At 42.8% G+C, this 19,033-nt stretch overlaps 1 protein-coding gene across 1 annotated transcript in view; it reads right to left on the bottom strand.

Moving 5' to 3' along the window:
- Positions 1-10,256, bottom strand: part of BIRC6 (baculoviral IAP repeat containing 6) — a 320,172-nt gene extending 309,916 nt beyond the window's left edge. Inside the window, 3 exon segments of the mRNA XM_073338417.2 lie at positions 9,921-10,182; positions 10,184-10,238; positions 10,240-10,256. Of these exon segments, the coding sequence (XP_073194518.1) occupies positions 9,921-10,182; positions 10,184-10,238; positions 10,240-10,256 (334 nt within the window).
- Between the last annotated feature and the right edge of the window lie 8,777 nt (positions 10,257-19,033).

The raw sequence follows: 19,033 nt of genomic DNA, 5'->3' as shown, positions 1-19,033 counted from the left end.
CGCTATTAATCACACTGTTAAACAATAATAGAAAACAGTTTAAATATTTTTGGGTGTTTTCTATATTTTTAAATATATTGATTTCCATTACAACACAGAATACAAAGTTTACAGTGCTCACTTTATATTTATTTGTTACAAATATTTGTGCTATAAAGAAACAAAGGAAATCGTATTTTTCAGTTCACCTCAAACATATACTGTAGTTCTAGCTCTTTATCATGAAAGTTGAATTTACAAATGTAGAATTATGTACAAAAAAACTGCACTCAAACAATGTAAAACTTTAGAGCCTACAAACAAGTCCACTCAGTCCTACTTCTTGTTCAGTCAGACAAAAGTTTGTTTACATTTGCAGGAGATAATGCTGCCCACTTCTTGTTTACAATGTTACCTAAAGTGAGAACAGGTGTTCACATGGCACTGTTGTAGCTGGCACTGCAAGATATTTATGTGCCAGATGTGTTAAAGATTCATATTTCCTTTCGCTTCAACCACCATTCTAGAGGACATGCGTCCATGCTAATGAGGGGATTCTACTCAACAATCCAAAGCAGTGCAGACCAACGCATGTTCACTTTCATCATCTGAATCAGACGCCACCAGCAGAAAGTTGATCCTCTTTTTTGTTTTTTTCTAGTTCGGGTTCTGTAGTTTCCACATTGGACTGTTGCTCTTTTAAGACTTCTGAAAGTATCCTCCACACCTCATCCCTCTCAGATTTTGGAAGGTACTTCAGATTCTTCAACCTTAGGTCAAGTGCTGTAGCTATCTTTAGCCATCTCACAATGGTACCTTCTTTGCATTTTGTCAAATCTGCAGTGAAAGTCTTCTTAAAACGAACATGTGCTAGGCCATCATCTGAGACTGCTATAACATGAAATAGATAGCAGAATGCAGATAAAACAGAACAGGAAACATACTCTACAGGAATTCAGTCACAAATTTAATTAACACATTTTTTTAACAAGCGTCATCAGTATGGAAGCATGTCCTCTGGAACGGTGGCTGAAGCATAAAGGGGCATACGAATGTTTAGCATAAATGGCACGTAAATACCTTGCCATGCTGGCTACAAAAACGCCATGAGAACGCCTGTTCTCACTTTCAGGTGGCATTGTAAATAAGTAGTCAGCAGCATTATCTCCCATAAATGTAAACAAATGTTTGTCTTAGTGATTGGCTGAATGAGAAGTAGGACTGAGTGGACTTGTAGGCTCTAAAGTTTTAAACGGTTTTGTTTTTGAGTGTAGTTACATACAGAGTGGATAAAAATAAATTGTTTTTTAAAAAAATATATTGGATTTTTTTATTTAAATCGGATTTTTTTGATAAAAACGCTTTGAGGAAAAAACCCTCTCTCATCATAGAATAGGGATTATAAATTCTATAGTATGAGACAATAGATTCATGTAATGTTTAAAAAAAGTTCTGTAAATGAGTTCCAATAGTTCATGGATTAGGGACCCAATCTTATGGGGTTCCAGGGGCTTCTGTACAGATTATTTAGGTTAAACTTTCTATCTACCCAATGGGACTCAGTACTCAGTCTAGAAGATACCATCAGAGATGCTTAGTTTTGCAGTTCTCAAACTGTGGATTTGTGTCTCCGGAGGTATCATGCTTGTTAACAGCAAAAATGTTTTTAAATAGATAAAAATAAACAAATATATAGAGGTGAGAAACAACAGACCTCAACCCTATTGTCCCTCTGCAGATTTGTGTACAAGAAGTCAATCCCTTACCTCTCTCTAAAAGTGCAAAGTTTCAAAAAGTTCAATGAATAATAGATTGTTGGGGGCGAAACAGATCTGGACAAGGAGAAAAAGTCTGAGATAAATGTGAGAAGGGAGGGACAGGCAGTAGAAACAAAAGTGAAACTGTTTGAGCAGCATATTCCAGAAGTCTGAAGCTCTGAGTGTAGCCTTCATTGATTTGAGATCTACAATACCATTCTCTCACTATAAGGGAAAACCTATAATGGTGGCAGGCCGTAGGAGAAACCCAATTTGGGAATAAGAACCATTCAAGAAATAATATGTTTGAAAGAAAGTCACACCAGTGAACCGGGTGGAAGTCACTTAAGCACTTGGATTCAGAGACTGTTGAAGTGATAATCTCACTTTTAACAGCAGTAGCTTCTTCTGCTGGTGTAGAAAGAATATTTTCTTCCTTTGGACTAATTCATTCAAAATTGAGAAATCGTTTGGGACCTGAAAAAGCAGGAAAGCTTGTTTTTCTTTTCCAGATTATGAACACACAGGAAAATGAAGGTGAAGACAACCGAGTTAGCTGCATAAGCCAATATTTTAAGTTTCTCATATTGACCTGGCTGACAGTCTATTTAATTTTTGTTTTTTTAATATTTCATTTAATTATTTTAGTTAAAACAATTTAAACAAAAACAAACCTGATTTTAAAAAACTTGAATGTTTAACTAAAAATTCATATGCTTGTTTTGTTAAATTATATGTTTGCTACTGAAGAAAAAAATCCAGAATACATAACGTTGTTGTTTTAGTTAAACAAAACAATTTAAAATGTCTGTCTGGTGATGTACTTCTCCTAATACAGCATGGCAAGAAAATCCTCCAAATACGAACGATTAACCTGTTGAACTGGAGATAGTTCACCTCCCAATGACTTCATAAACATCTGCTTCAATTACCTTTGGTAAATGAAATCAAACAATCATTCATTTTTTGATATAGCTGTAAAACTAGTCTGAAAAGTTTTCAGAATAAATCACTTTAAAAATATATAGTGTGTACCTTCTAAAAATGAAACCTACATCAATCTCTGAGTTGTGAGTAATATGTATTAAGGTTATAACAACCAACAAGAATGCACTTTTATGTAGAAATCCATGATTAAATTGAGTCTTCCTAACTAGTGATTTAAATCAAATCCACCTTGGTTACGTTAAAAAAAAATTTTTTTAAAAAAAAAATCTACATTTGTAACTTGCACTTTCACGATAAAGAGACTGCATGACGGTATTGTATGAGGTGAATTGAAAAATACTATTTCTTTTATTTCTCATTTTTACAGTGCAAATATTTGTAATAAAAATATTATAAGGTGAGCACTGCACACTTTGTATTCTGAATTGTAATTAAAATCAATATATTTGAAAAATGTAGAAAAACACCCAAAAATATTTAATAAATTTCAATTGGTATTCTATTATTTAACAGTGCAATTAAAACTGCGATTAATCCCAATTAATTTTTAATCGCGATTAATTTGACAGTTAATCGCATGAGTTAACTGCGATCAATCAGCAGCCCTAATATCTATCCTAAAGGGATCCTGAAATCCCAGCAACAGATTGGGCATCTCGTTTGCCTCCTTGTAAACCCCATGATCCACCTAGCAGATGGAGATGCTGCTTTCCTTTTATCACCACCCCTTAGCCATCCTCTCTTCACCCCCATCAGTTACATCACAAGCAGCCTCCATGTCATGTAGCGCAGCAAGTGCACAGGATTTGGTCCAGTCCCTTAATGATTAAATTTTACACCTGAAAATAGACCCATGTTTTTTCTTTGCCTTTTTGCACAGAATCTTTAGTGGGATTTTCAAAAAGTACCTAAAGGCACTTAGGTGCACAAGTTCCACTGATACTCAATGGGGCTTATGCAACTAAATCCTTAAGTGATTTTGAAAAATATCCCATTAAGTCCTTACCTTGTCAAGGCATGGCTTGGCAGTCCTGAATATGGTTACTCACATACCTGGGTTTTGCATATGCTCCAGTTCAACTGGCCCTGGATCTTTTCCTCTGCCCAAATCGAACCATGAGTCAAACATCAGCTTGAGACCAGCTGACAACATGATGGTTTATGTCTAGACATGTCACCAAGTTAAGGCTGCAACACAAGTGGTGAAAGATGTGGCATCAGAAGATCTTGTTCACTGTAGGTATAGCTTGCAAGTGAGCTATTGGGGCTATTACACCAGCAGTCTCGACCCATATTAGAGACTAAGGTGCACGTGGTGGTTAGCCTTACTTGAAATAAATCTAATCCAAACAATGGTTGTAATGCATGTGCAACACTAGAAGTATGAGCGGACATGAGGAGTGTTATAGGCATTTTAGAGGGACTACAGTCATTACATTTAGGGGAAGATACCAAATGTCTCTAGTGTAGATAAGGCCAGAAAAACATTTTTGATTTACATTTGGTTCACATAGGCAAGGTTGGTCTCCAAAACCATGCGAATTAGATACTTTTGCCTCCAATGAAAACTCAACGTGAAGCACCATTTTGTTGCTTAGACACTATCCCTTGCCCAAGTTACACATTGGTTTTTGCCAGTATCACAGCTACAGCTACCTCTTTAGAAGAGCTTTTAACAAAAGTAAGAGGTGTTAAACCTTGCGTAAAGGCCAGATACACGTTTCATTAACTTGTTTTGGACCTACCTAAATTCTCTAGAGTGGCTGTAACTGGGGAAAGTATTTACCCATTTTTCCCCTAGTTTAAGTTGAGAGCACAGAATAGCTACCTTCATTTAGAAGCATGACAGTGTTTAACTGGAGGATAAATGAACTCAGAGTTTTGAGAGTGTTTTTGAATCCTTCAGAATGAAAGGCAAATCAGAAGTACATCATTTATTTGCTACATTTTGTTTCAAGTTAAGGTAGTTCTCTGTACAAAAATATTATAATATGTTGACTGTCGTGGTTTAATTTAATTCCAGTTACATGGTCCTAAATGTATTTACTTTAACAGTGGCATAATGGAGTTGTAAGTTTATTTTACCAGTTAAATATAAATAATATCCTTTTCATTTAATTTTTTAAACTTCCAACTAAACACATGTAAATTAGGCAAGCAAAGTTCTATTCCTTCTTGTGCATCATCCTTGTCAGCCATAAAAAATAATAATTTACCTTGCAATAACTGTGGTTCTTCGAGATGGTTGTCCATATGGATTCCACTTTTGATGCAGACATACCCCCAGGCATGCAAGATCTAGCCCTCTTTCCAGCTAGCAGTGTCGATTAGAATCACATCTGTGCCCTGGACATCCTCTTGGCTCACACAACCCCCAAAGGCATAAAGGGAAGAGCAGGGACAACTGTCCCTCAGTTTCTTTGAGTGTACAAAATCCTGTTGCTATGGGACTCCATTGACGCAAGGAAGGATGGCACGTTGGGGATTCCATATGGACAACACATCTCAGAGATCCACAATCCCTGGAAGGTAAGTAACTGTTTCTCCTTCTTGGTATGATTGTCCATGTGGATTCCACTTCTGGTGACTAGCAAGCAGTGACCTGAGTCAGGAAGTGACTGCTAGGAGTGCTATTTAAAACAAGGATTGCAGGGCAGCTCTATTTAAGTGAGCATCTGTTCTTCAAGCCTCAACTGAGGAATAGTGGTGGGTAAAGTGTGGACTGATCACCATTTAACGCTGTCCTGCTAATTTCTGGAGTAGAGATGACACTTAGAGAAGGCATAGAAACTTCCTGAGCCCAAGTGGAATGGGCTCTAAGGAGCAAATGTGAATGCAAAATAGCTCTCTTGTAACAGGATCTATAGTTAGATACCTATTTGGACAACTTTTACCCTATCTGCAAAGGCTAAAAACAGCCTTGGGAAACTTCTGGAGGGCCTTGTCTCATCCAGGATATGCAGTTTGGCTTTCCCTCTGATTTGAGTGGGGCTTGGAAAGAAAACTGGGAGGCTGATCAACTGATTCAAATGAAAATTGTTCACATTTTAGTCAGGAAATGGGGGGGGGGTCCTAAAAGTCACCTTATCTTTATGGAATACCCCATAGAGTGAACCAACCATAATGTCCCCTACCTGCTAAGCTGATGTTCTGACCACTAAAATGGCGTTCTTTTTACTCGTCTATGAAGACTGGGGGCTCAAAATTAGGTCCCATTAGGTCACTTAACACCATGTTGAGGCCCCAAAAAAGAAAGGGATCCCAGACAGAGGGAAACGTGGTTGATTCCTTGAGGGTCTCATTCAAGAGTAGCATGCGAAAATATAGTAGGACTGACTTGGAGAATGATGTGAAGATACTACACGCAAGCTTACACTTACAGAGCTGATGGATAGTCTGAAAGGTTTTACAATAGCAGATAATCCTGAACAGCAGAAATAGGGGTTCCAAAGAAGACAGGTGATGCTTTGCTGCTCAAATAGAAAACCTCTTCTATTCTGCTGCACAAGTCAGTCTAGTAGAGGTTTTTCTGCTACATGCTAAAACATTCTGCACTTCAGCAAAAACAATTTATTTCAACGGCAGTTAACCAGCCACCACCCAGTCTGTCAGACATAATACTGAAACTGGGTGCAATATCCGACCTCTATTGTGCTAAACCAGGTCCGGTAGAACAAGTAATGTGATCAAAGACTGTGTTGACAGGTTCACCAGATCCAAATGCCAGAACTGTCTGGCCCCAGAGATGCTTGGCCAGTTCCAACAATCCCTCACTAATAGGCATGGAGGAGTGCAAAATTTGTAATTTGTGCAATTTTTCTTGCAGTATTTCCACCAAAATCTCCAAAACATCTATCATGCCTCATGAGATGGAAGATCAATTGACCTTCCATCTCCTACTAGTGTTCTTGCTCACCCTCATGCTCCTGCTGGTGCAGACTGAAAGACAGTACCAAATGACCCTCAGAAACAGACGTATGATGTCTTATAGTGGAGGCAAGTGAAGAGTGGTGGAGGAAGTTTTCCTAACTGGTTGCACATTAAGTTCAATACAGTCAATAGGGCAATCTCTGGATTCTCTTCCAGACCAAAACAGTTAACAATAGGGTGAGTGAGGGGCAGCAGACACCTCCCTGATATGTTCATAAGGAGAAGAAGAAAATGAAAATACTTCTTCCAGGGGAGTGGGGAGAGCTATCCTATCTGTTGTCAAAGGGCATTCTCAAATCCTACCCACAATCTGAACAGGATCACTCACTGGGACCAAGGCAACAGCACTTCTAAAAAGGACAGGTTAGAACAGTGGACGAGAAGAGCAATGGGGACTCTGGTTGTGTGGTCACAAAGATCCCTCAGTACTGAGAACACCTTGGGTACTGAAAAAGTCCATGCACGAGATCAGCATCATAGGCACAGAGGTTATCAATACCAAGAGCACTGGTACCAGGGGAAATGAAGACCGCAGTTTCTGGTGATACTGTGTGTGCTTGGTAACCAGCCAGTGCTGATGCATCAAAAGGACCTGCTCTGGGCAGTGAACTGCCTTTCAGAAGAGGAGAATAAGCAGAAACAGAGACATGATGGATCTTGTGTCTCATTCTACTAGACGCCAGAGAGGGTGACCTATGCCTACACTCATGCTGGAACCAACATACCTTCCGACACTTCTTTGATGACAACAGAGGGCGGGGGTGAGCTCTGCCATGGTCAGTAGTCAAGGGGTTCAATCTCCTGAAAAGCGAACCTGGTAGTTGATGGTAGAGTTCTAGTTCACAGGAGCACTAGTCAAAAGTGACTGTTCAGGCTTGGCAGAATCTTTTGCCTCAGGCTCTGAAAAGGGACGCACCTTGCTTTGTGCGTCCTCTTGGAGAAGGAGAGATATATCCAGTACCTTTCAGGGATGGGTCCCTTTGCAAGGCAAAGAACGCACCTAGAGTGCCCAGCACCGTGTGGGATAGTAACCCCACAAAAGGGGCAAGTTTTAAATCCCAAGGATTTTGTTTCAGCCACTATGGCTGAGGTCCTGATATAATATATTTAGGAGATCTCTCTTCTAAGAGCTTTTTGTCAAACTTTTGTCAGAGCTTTTTGTTGTAAACAACAAATATTGTTAATTTATATTACCATAGCACCTATGGACCCTAGTAATAGGCCAAGATCGCACCATGCTAGGTGCTATACAAACAGAGCAAAAAACATTTACCACTACCTATCCTAACAAGATTTTTACAGTGCACGTAGTAAGGGGACACTGCAGAGGTTCCATCTCTCTGTTATAGGAAGTAAGAAGGAACTAAGGCCATTTGGGTCCACTCTATCCTTTATACCCCCAGGCAAGGTGGCACAAGGACATCCAAGGAATAGGTGCATTCCCAACAGGCAGTGTTAGCCAAAAAGAATCTGCTCTCAGATATATGCATGCCGGAAATGGAATACATGTTGACAATTATTCAAAAAAGAACAAAGGTTCTCCAGGCCAAACTAAGCACTCAGTGGAAACTTTGCAATTGTGTTGCCACTGATGGATCATCATAGATGAAACTTTGATACTTAGTAAATGAGAGACTTCAGAATGGAGACCATTTCAGAATTATATATTTTAACGTATGAAAGAAAATTGTGTACAGATTTCTAACCTTTGCTCACTTGCAAAGTTCAATCTCATAATTTAACTGCTAATATTCAATGAGAAAGTGTATTTATTACCCAAGCCTAACTGGCAAAATTTGTGAGAAATCAGCACAGGCCCTGACTTTACTAAGCTATATCCTGTGTACTGCCATCAATACTTCCTTCTTTTGAGATTTTGGTGACCACTACCAATGGAAGTCCTCTTAATAAAGTCCAGCTACATAATATTAAAATCAATAGAGAAAGCAGGAGTATAGTAACATATTAGAATTAGATTTTTGTATATTAAAGATTTTCCCCAAACTATGAAATCCTGTCAGAATATTCTATTCTACTGGTGTTTGAAAGATAATTCATGAACTGGGAAATTGATCTAATCCTCATACATGGAACTTATTTTCCAACTATCAGTTTCCTAATCAGGACAGAAGAAAAAGTGGATAATTATTACAGTAAGTGTTGAACTCTTATGCCCACAGATGCAGTGAATAGCAAGAACTTTTTAACATAACAGTAAAAACATTATTGTTGTCACCAATGAGAATCAAGGAGCACAGAAGCCCTCAGGAAAACCTCAGAAGGGTTTTTGAATCTGAAGTCATTTGATATTAAAGTTGATTTGGAACAGAAGTCAAACATTACCTCTCAACCTAAAATAAATTTCAATCAACATGATCTATATCATAAACTTAATATCTGGATTTATAAAGTTTAGATCAAGACTCAATTAGCACCACACAGTAACTGGCATCTTCATCAGTAAAGATTAAAGTAAAGCCCTATACAGTCTAGCGGGTTGGTACTAATAACTGGCAACCTTCACTGTGCACTACTATTACTTACAAAGCAACAACTAAATTAGTATAAAAACAAAATCAAGGCCACTCCAACACATAATCCACTTTGTTTCGCAACTGTTTAGCTTTATTCCTTGAATAACTCTAATACAGATGCTCCACTGGCACCTCATCAGTTATCGGTCTGTATTTTATTTTTCAAGAACAAGGAAGTCTTAGTGCTGGCCACGGCGCTGCCCCTGCCCATAAGCCTCTGAGGAAAGCAACAATTTATCAGGTTTGATCAACAGAGGCAGGAAAGCTCAGGAGAGCCCCAAAAGACCGAAAACACCGAGCGGAGCCCAGCCCCGCCTGCCCGCCCACGCGCAACCCCCTCACCCCCGTTCTCACCGGTTTTTAACCGGGCAGCGGCCCGTCTCGGCGGGGATCCCCAGGCTCCTCAGATACGGGAGCAAGACCAGGACCGGTCCTGAGGAGGCGTCTCCCAGCCGCAAACCCGGGTTACCCCCAGGCACAGGGGAACCGGGGCCCTAGGAATCAACCGAAACAGGCGCCGCACCACCCCCGCCCCTCAGCCGGGCGGCGGAGCAACCAGGGGGAAAAAAAAAAGATGCCGGCAGCCGGCCCATCACAGCGCCCTGCCCATCTGCCACCGGGCCCGACTCCCCAGCCCAGCGCCAGCTGTTCCACGGCCACCTCCCGCCCCAGACTCTTCCCAGCAGGGCCTGGCTCTCACGGAGCCCCTACCCCACGAGCCGGAGCCCGGGCCGGCTCCTCCGCCGTCGCCACCCCACGGGCCGGGCCTTACCGCTGAGCGCCGAGGCCTGCAGCGTGGCCCCCGAGGTACCGTCGATGACTTTGATGGCGCCGCGGGCGGTCACGGCCAGGATGGCGTTGAGAGCCGGGTGGTAGCAGAGGCTACAGAGCCCGTCGGCGTCGCAGCGCAGGCAGCCGTCCCGCAGCAGCAGCCACTCGCAGGGGCCCGGCGCAGCGGAGACCGATCCAGGGCCAGCGGCCGCCGCCGAGGAGCATGAGGCCCCCGCAGCCGCCGCAGCAGCCATCTTCCCGGCTGCTGCCACCGCTCAGGACAACAGGCCCGGGGAGCCGCTCAGTGACAGTCCCAGCGGCCGCCACCAGTCACCATCCGGGTCCGGGGAGAGGGGGAAAGAGAGAGCGCCGGCGCGAGCAGGAAGTGACGCGTCCCACGCCGGATACGGAACTGACGGCCCGGGTGAGAGCCCTGAGGTGAAAGAGGAAAAAGCAAGAGCGCAGTTGCCAACGGCTAAGGAAGCGGGGGGGAGGGGCCCGGCGTGCGTCACCGCCCTGTTGCTGGGGAGACTCCGCCCCCGACCGGCAATTCCCCTTCGCGGCAGCCTCCGCCATGCCGGCTCCTGGAGGGCTGTGGCCGAAGTGCGAAGGGGACAGGTCACCCGCCACTTCTGTGGCTGATGTCACAGATAGGGGCGTCCGTCCCCCTGACGGGGAGGGGCGGCTACCTGGGCCTGCTTTATTGTCCCCGCCTCTCACACGGCGCGTGCTGGGCGGGGCGGAAGCGGGGAATCCCCGCCTATGAGTTGGCTGGGTCACCCCCCCCCCCCCCCCCGCGCCAGGTGTTGAATGGAGCCTACAACGGGTTGCCAAAACCGGAGTGTGGCGCAGCCACTAGCTGGCAGCCTGTGTAACGTTTCTTACCTGAGCTGGTAACAGCCATAGCTGGTAGTGCAGTAAAGTACCTTAAAGAGAACTCATCTGGTCTCTCTTATGATGGAAGCCGTGTAGCCGCTAGTCCATATCTGGTACAGGCGCCTCACCTAGTAGCAGCCTTGCAACCTGTCATGTACAAGGAGTACAGGACATAGTGTCAGAAGTAAAATAACCAGACTGGCAGTGGAGGAGAACAGAAACAGAAGGAAAACAGGAAGAAAGGTGGCAAACAGAGGCAGGAAGGGAAGCAACCCAGGTTCTGGAATCAATCGCATCAGCATGCCAATCTTTGATGCCCCCTGAGAACTTCAGTTTTGACAAACCTTTAGAGCAGACAGAGTGGAAGCAGTGCTTTGCAAGATTCACGTTGCTACTAAACTCTTCCAGGGAACTGATTGGGGGACTGTAAAACATGAACATATCAACAATAGACCAGGTACTGGGCTTACAGACAAAAGCTTCTCACTGCAGCTGCAATTAAAGACTGATTTAACCCTACACACAGTTACCTAGAAAACAAAGCAGAGTGAGCTAGTGAAGCACCAAAACACAAGGCAGGAATACCTTAAAAAACCAGAAACCAGCTTAGAAGCTGTAAAGAGACACAATGTGATTACTACAAGTAATTATCATAAAACCCTTAAGGCAATGAGCAAAAAGTGCCAGACTAACTATAAAGCCGTTCAGACTAAATGCACAAGATGTGGAAAATTTCATAACCCAAGAGATGTGTGTCTAGCTGAAGGCGCAGGATGTCGTAAGTGCACACAATATGAACATTTTGCAACCATTTGCCAGACTAAAGCAGTCAGTGAACTGACTACTACAGACTTATGATGACAAAAAGCTTGCCTGAAGAGTGAAACTGAATATTTATGGAAAGACTATTAACTGTAAAATTAACTTAGGACCAGACATAACCATCATATCAGAAGGGACATATAATTAACTTTATCCCCTTCCAGAGCTGAAATCACCTGACAGCCCTGACTAGCAATGGAGGTATTCTGAACTGCATGGGCCAGTTCACACCACAAATAATTTACAAAACCAAAAATGTTGCATTCAGAGTGTATGTGATCAAAAGATCAAAGACCAGCAACCATCTCGGCCACAGCATGGCAGCCATGATGGACCAAGTGACAAAAGTAGAAGAACTTGATGTAGTATTTGGTGATATTGGACTTTTTAAAGGAGATCCAGGACAAATAACCTTAAGAGACAATGCTGAAATGTACAATGTACATACACTTTATAGGATTCCTATCACATTGGTTCATAAAGTGGAAGCTGAATTAAAGAGAATGGAACAGACTAGTGTAATTGAGGAAATATCTGAGCCAACAGCATGGTGTGCCCCAAATGGTACTGGTTATAAAGAAAAATGGAAAAATACAAATGTGTGGATCTTAAAAGACTTAATGAAGCAGTAGGGAGAGAAAAATATATCCTCCCAACACTGGATGACTTCCTCCCCAGTGTGATAGGAGCTACAGTATTTTCCCAAGCTGTGTGCCTTTTATAGATTCTGGTAAATTCCTTTACCCAAAGAGAGTGCTAAACTAACTATATTTATCACATGCTTTGGGAGAGTTTGCTTTTGAAGATTAGCTTTTGGAATTACCAGTGCATGTGAAGTTTTCCACAGAAAGATAGCAGATCTGTTACTAAACACAAATGAAGTTGAAATTTTCATGGACAGTATTTTGATATGTGGGTCATCGATGAAAGAACACAACAAAACCTTCAATGAAGTTCTAAGCTTAATCAGTCAGTCTGGACTGAAGGTAAACAAGGAAAAGTGTGTTTTCCACCTACATCAAATCAAGTTTTTGGGACACAGTAAAGAAAGATGAAATCAGTCCCAGCCTTGATAAAGTAAAAGCAATTCGAGAATTGAATGCACAAATGAGTATACCACTGAGACACATACAAGTTATGTTGGTTGATACCCACAAGAACTTTCTACACTAATGAAAACACTGGATGAACTGTTAGAGTCCAACACATATTGACAGTGGGGGGCCAAATCAAGAAATTACTTTAAAAAATGTTTAAAAAAATCTCAACATTCCAGTTTCTCAAGTACCACAGATGAACAAACCCACAGTGGTCAGCGTGGATGCAAGCAGCTATGGCCTAGTTGTATTGTTGCAACGACGTGGATCCGAATGCAAATCAGCTGCATTTTGCTCTCACACACTCACATAAGCAGGAAAACAATATGCACAGATCGAAAAGAAGTGCCTGGGAAACATATTTGTCATGTGAGAACTTTTACAGATATCAGTGCAGATTGAATTCTTTTACACTGATAACAGACCACTTGTAACCCATATCAGTGAAAGAGACCTGGATCAAGCACTGCTGAGATGCCATATTTTGGTAAGGTTAATGCAATTTAACCAAGTTTGTAAATATGTTCCTGGGAAAAATCTGATAGTAGCTGACACACTGTCAGAGCAATCCGCATTGCACTCAACTACCCGTGAGCACAAAGATGATGTAAAGGTGTATGTGGATGCTATGGACACATACAGGCCAATGTCAGAAAACAGACTATACCAGCTACAAAAAGTAACCTTGACAGACACACAACTTCAAGTTGCCCTTTTACATTATATACCCATTTACATTAGGGCAGCTAGCTCAAGTATCCAAAGGACACTAAAGAAGCGACAAAAGCCAATGTGGCCAATTAAGCGAGAAAAAACTATGTGGCCAATTAAGTGAGTCAAATGGACTAATAAAGGTGACTGCATCATCATTCCAAATGCAGAGAAACAAGAAATCCTATATCTCATCCATGAAGGAGAGAGAAGACTAACTAAAGGCCATGAACAAGCCAACCAGTCAGGGTGGTGTCCAGGCATCAGCAAGGACATAAAGAATAAAATGCCTGCATGTGAACATTACAGAACTAACAAATCAATACAACACAAGGAACCTTTAACAACAACACCTCTACCAGACAGACCTTAAATCTGCAGCTAGTCTCTTCCATGTGAATGTAGAGGACATCATTACCTGGTCATAGTGGACTGTTTTTCCAGGTATGTAGAAATAACATACTTGAAAGACATAACATGATAGTTTTCAGAGTGGTAGCCGTGTTAGTCTGTATCAGCATAAATAACAAGGAGTCCTTGTGGCACCTTATGTCTACACTACGAAATTAGGTCGATTTTATAGAAGTCAGTTTTTAGAAACCGATTTTATACAGTCGATTGCATATGTCCACACTAAGCGCATTAAGTCGGCAGAGTACATCCTCACTGCCGTGGCTAGCATCAACTTACAGAGCAGTGCACTGTGGGTAGCTATCCCACAGTTCCCGCAGTCTCCGCTGCCCATTGGAATTCTGGGTTAAGCTCCCAATGCCTGATGGGTCAAAAACATTGTCGCGGGTAGTTTTGGGTACATGTCGTCAGGCCCCCTCCCTCCGTGAAAGCAATGGCAGACAATTGTTTTGCGCCTTTTTTCCTGGGATATCCATGCAAACGCCATACCATGGCAAGCATGGAGCCCGCTCAGCTCACCGTCACTGTACGTCTTCTGGGTGCTGCTGGCAGACACGGTACTGCATTGGTACACAGCAGCAGCTCCTTGCCTTTGCGGCAGACAGTGTAGTAGGACTGATAGCCATCGTACATCTCCTGGGTGCTCATGGCAGACCTCGGTGAGGTCATTCGGGGCGCCTGGACAGACATGGCTATTCTCCTCTTAGAGCACTGAATGGGAGCCAGAGACTCCAGGTCATGCTCTTCTTTAAGTTTCGTCTCATGGAGATTCAGTCCTGTCTGGAATACCATGCAAGCTGGAGGCTTCTGCCTTAGGCTGCTCTCCCAGTTGGCAGCACCGCGCGGTAGCACCTAACTCAGCCTACCCCTTGCTCCCATGGCTTATGAAGCCTGGACAGTAGTGAGGAGCAGTTCAACTATAGGCTGAGCAAATGCAGAATGGTGGTAGAATGTGCCTTTGGATGTTTAAAAGCTCACTGGCGCCGTTTGCTGACTAGGTCAGAGCTCAGTGCAAACCAACATTCCCGTTGTTATTGCAGCTTGCTGTGTACTCCATAATATCTGTGAGAGTAAGGGGGAGACATTTATGGTGGGGTGGGAGGTTGAGGCAAATCGCCTGGCGTCCGATTTTGAGCAGCCAGACACCAGGGCGATTAGAAGAGCACAGCAAGGCGTGCTGCGCATCAGAGAGGCTTTGAAAACCAGTTTCATGACTGGCCAGGCGTCAGTGTGACAGTTGTGTGTGTTTCTTCGTGATGCAAACCTGTCCCCTTCGTAAAGTAACTATTGTTTTGAAACCATGCATTCTTTATTAATTTTAAAAAAAATGAGAAACGGACTAGGTAGCCGGGGTGGGGTGGGGGAAGAGGGAAGGAGAAGGCCACATTGCTTATTGTAGCCATACTAAAAATCAAACTGTTTGAATAACAGCCTTCTGTTGCTTGGGCCGTCCCCTAGAGTGGAGTGGCTGGGTGCCTGGAGCCTCCCCCCCACCACGTTCTTGGGCGTCTGGGTGAGGAGGCTATGGAGCATGGGGAGGAGGGTAGGTGGTTATACAGTGGATGCAGCGGGGGGGTCTGTGCTCTTGTTGGCTTTCCTGCAGCTCCAACAGACACTTCATCATGTCCGTTTGCTCCCCCAACAGACGCTTCATCATGTCCTTTTGCTCCCCCATTAGCCTCAGCATCGTGTCCTGTCTCTGCTCTTCGCGCTCACTTACTTATTTCCTGGCCTCTGTCACTGAATGCCTCCATGCATTAAGCTGTGCCCTATCAGTGCGGGAGGACTGCATGAACTCGTAAAACATGTCATCGCGAGTGCATTTTTTTGCCTTCTAATCTGCAAAACCTCAGGAACAATGATGATAGGGGGAGCGTAGACACATTCTACGTTCTACAATTCTGGGGGCCACCTTTGCTGCTGAGTTTGCCACACTGACCAAACAGGAAATGAAATTCAAAAGTTCCCGAGGCTTTTCCTGTGTACCTGGCTAGTGCATTGGAGTTCGAAGTGCTGTCCAGAGCGGTCACAATGGAGCACTCTGGGATAGCTCCTGGAGGCCAATACCGTCGATTTGTGTCCGCACTACTTCAAGTCCGCACTACCTCAAAAACAGCAAGGTCGATTTTAGTGCTACTTCCCTCGTCGGGGAGGAGTACAGAAGTCGATTTTAAGAGCCCTTTAGGTCAATGGAATGAGGTTGGTTGTGTGGACGCAGTCATTTTTAAATTGACCTAACACAGCTAAATTTGACCTAAGCCCATAGTGTAGACCAAGCCTTAGAGACTAACAAATGTATTTGGGCATAAGCTTTCGTGGGTTAGAACCCACTTCATCAGATGCATGGAGTGAAAATACAGGAGCAGGTATAAATACATGAAAGGATGGGGGTTGCTTTACCAAGTGTGAGGTCAGTCTAACAAGATAAATCAATTAACAGCAGAATACCAAGGGAGGAAAAATAACTTCTGAAGTGGTAAGAGAGTGGCCCATTACAGACAGTTGACAAGAAGGTGTGAGTAACAGTAGGGAGAAATTAGTATTGGGGAAATTAAGTTTAGATTTTGTAATGACCCATTGTGTTAGGTGCTATACAAACACAGAACAAAAGACTGCCCTTGCCCTAAAAACTTTATAATAGAGACAAGAGACAGGGGGAGTACAAGGAAACAATGAGACAATATTGGTTGATATGTAGAAACTCTCCTCAGCACCAAATAGGGCTAGATCCACAAAGAGAACTTAGGCTCAGCATTGCAACGCTTAACTTTTCAGTGCCCTGGTGCTGCATGAACTCCTCAACCGTGAGTTAGGTGCCCATGCACCCTACACAATGCATGAGGAGAGATAAGTGCCTAAGAAAGGAATTCACAGAAACCAGCAAGCTGGGAGTGGAACCATCTAAGCTAGCCAGTAGGCCCCACCCCTCGCTTTAACATTTCCTATATCCCTTCAAAAGATAGTTGGATGCCTAACTGCAAGGCAGAAAAAAGCACCTCTCTCCGCTAAGGATTCTCAGCTGTGACCCTTCCTGGAGTTACATGCCTAGGCAAGGTCAGTCCTGTTTCAAGAAAAACCAGAGAGAGAGGAGGATTGAGAAAGAGAGACAGTACCCCATTATAACCAATAGATTAGTGGTTATGGTACTCACTTGGAATGTGGGAAATCTGTTTCAACTCCCTGCTCTACCTGATTTGGAGCAGGGCCTGATCTTTGGTCTCCCATATCGCAGGTGAGTGCTCTGATCACAAGATTACAGACTCTATTTCTGTCTGGCCTAATTAATATTTAATTATTATAGAAAGTAGAACAGCTTCAACAGGAGAGATTGAGCACTACCCACCTCAGAATACCTCATAGTTTGAGGATTAGGGCACCCAATTGGGAGGTGAGAGACTGGGGTTCAAGTCCCTACTCTAAATCAAGAATTCCTAAGTTTCAAACACAGGCAGAATGGGAATTTGAGAAAAGGTTTCCCACATCCCAGATGAGTCCCCTGCCCACAGGGCTATTGGACACACTCACACAGAGCCTGCTAGCCATAAAAATTACTAATCTGGCTGGTTTTTATGTGGTCAGAGCATACCTACTAGGGTCATTGGGCAAGATATGCAGGAAAATGTCTATTTTGAGAATTGCACTAGGGCACTGAGCAGCTCAATGGCATCAGGACTAGCCATTTTACACATACCCACCTGCAGAAACATAGGTGCTATGGTAGCTTTACTGGCAGAAACTTAGGCAATTTAGGCACTTAGTGTTAGGTGACAGCTGACCAGGGTGTTTCACAGAAGTAAGTGGCAGTTAGGCAGCTAAGTACCTTTGTGGATCTAGCCCTGAGTGCCTGAGGTAATTATGGAGGTGATGGTTGTGGCCCTCTACTTAAAATTGTGTTCCAGTTTCCATTTAAAATAAGAATAAACTCCCCATTAAACAAGGAAGGTGTAGCCCACCTAACAATTTCAGTTCCTTTTTCTCTTGGGCTGAGAGTATAGGAACTTCAGTTGTTGCCTGCAGTCTGGCTCCTTCGACTTCTAGCTACCCCTTTTCTCTCTTAGTTGATTTTTAGTAATATAAATTATTGATTTATACTAAGTGTAGCTATGATATTTGTACACTTTTTGCCAGCCCCACAAAAAAATCCTTATTAGAAGTGTGTGAGATTAATAAGACTCCACCAATCACTAGAGCCTGTAGCATCAAATGCATGCATCTAAAGTGATTGCCTTCTAAGTTATGATATCAAGTATCATAGGGGTAGCCGTGTTAGTCTGTATCCACAAAAACAACAAGGAGTCTGGTGGTACCTTAAAGACTAACAGATTTATTTGGGCACAAGCTTTCATGGGTAAAAAACCCACTTCTTTTGAGTTATATGTAATTCACACTACCAAATATTTTTAAAGGATTTGTATACCACAACAATCAAATTAGGCTAAAATTATGAAAATATTGGGCTATATGAACATTTTATTATTTGTTAGCTATCTAAATATTCATGCATAAGGAATAGTATGTATGAATAAAACTGAACTTTAAAAAAATCAAAGATTTCAATTAATTATTCAGATGTATTCTTCTTCAGCTCTACATTCTATAAAATTTTTGTTTGTTATCAAAAGCCTTGTATTGGAAACCAGTGTTCTTATCCAACCCATGAAAGGGCTGAGAGAGCAAGTTTTATTTGCTATATCTCATTTTTACAACACTGGCCTACATTTCTGACAGTTGGAATATGTCTACTCAGGGTTAGTAAAAGTCATGTTAGCAGACCCCAGGTTTGTTAACGTAGCGCTTGAGGTAATTTATAACCCCAGGTAGGAATTGTTCAATGCTGGATCCTAACCTGGGACTTTAGTGTCTGCACTGCATTATGAAAAGGAGTACTTGTGGCACCTTAGAGACTAACCAATTTATTTGAGCATGAGCTTTCGTGAGCTACAGCTCACTTCATCGGATTCATTGCATCCGATGAAGTGAGCTGTGGCTCACGAAAGCTTATGCTCAAATAAATTGGTTAGTCTCTAAGGTGCCACAAGTACTCCTTTTCTTTTTGCGAATACAGACTAACACGGCTGTTACTCTGAAACCTGCACTGCATTATGTGGGCCCGATTTCAGTCACCCATAGCCCAGACTTCCTAGTGCCCTCCCAAAATGTGGCTGCTCTAGCCCTTTCTTCATGGTGCAGTGTGGGA

Source organism: Lepidochelys kempii, chromosome 3 (genome assembly GCF_965140285.1).
Source record: "Lepidochelys kempii isolate rLepKem1 chromosome 3, rLepKem1.hap1, whole genome shotgun sequence".
NCBI lineage: Eukaryota > Metazoa > Chordata > Testudines > Cheloniidae > Lepidochelys > Lepidochelys kempii.
This window is presented reverse-complemented; position numbering and strand designations above follow the sequence as displayed.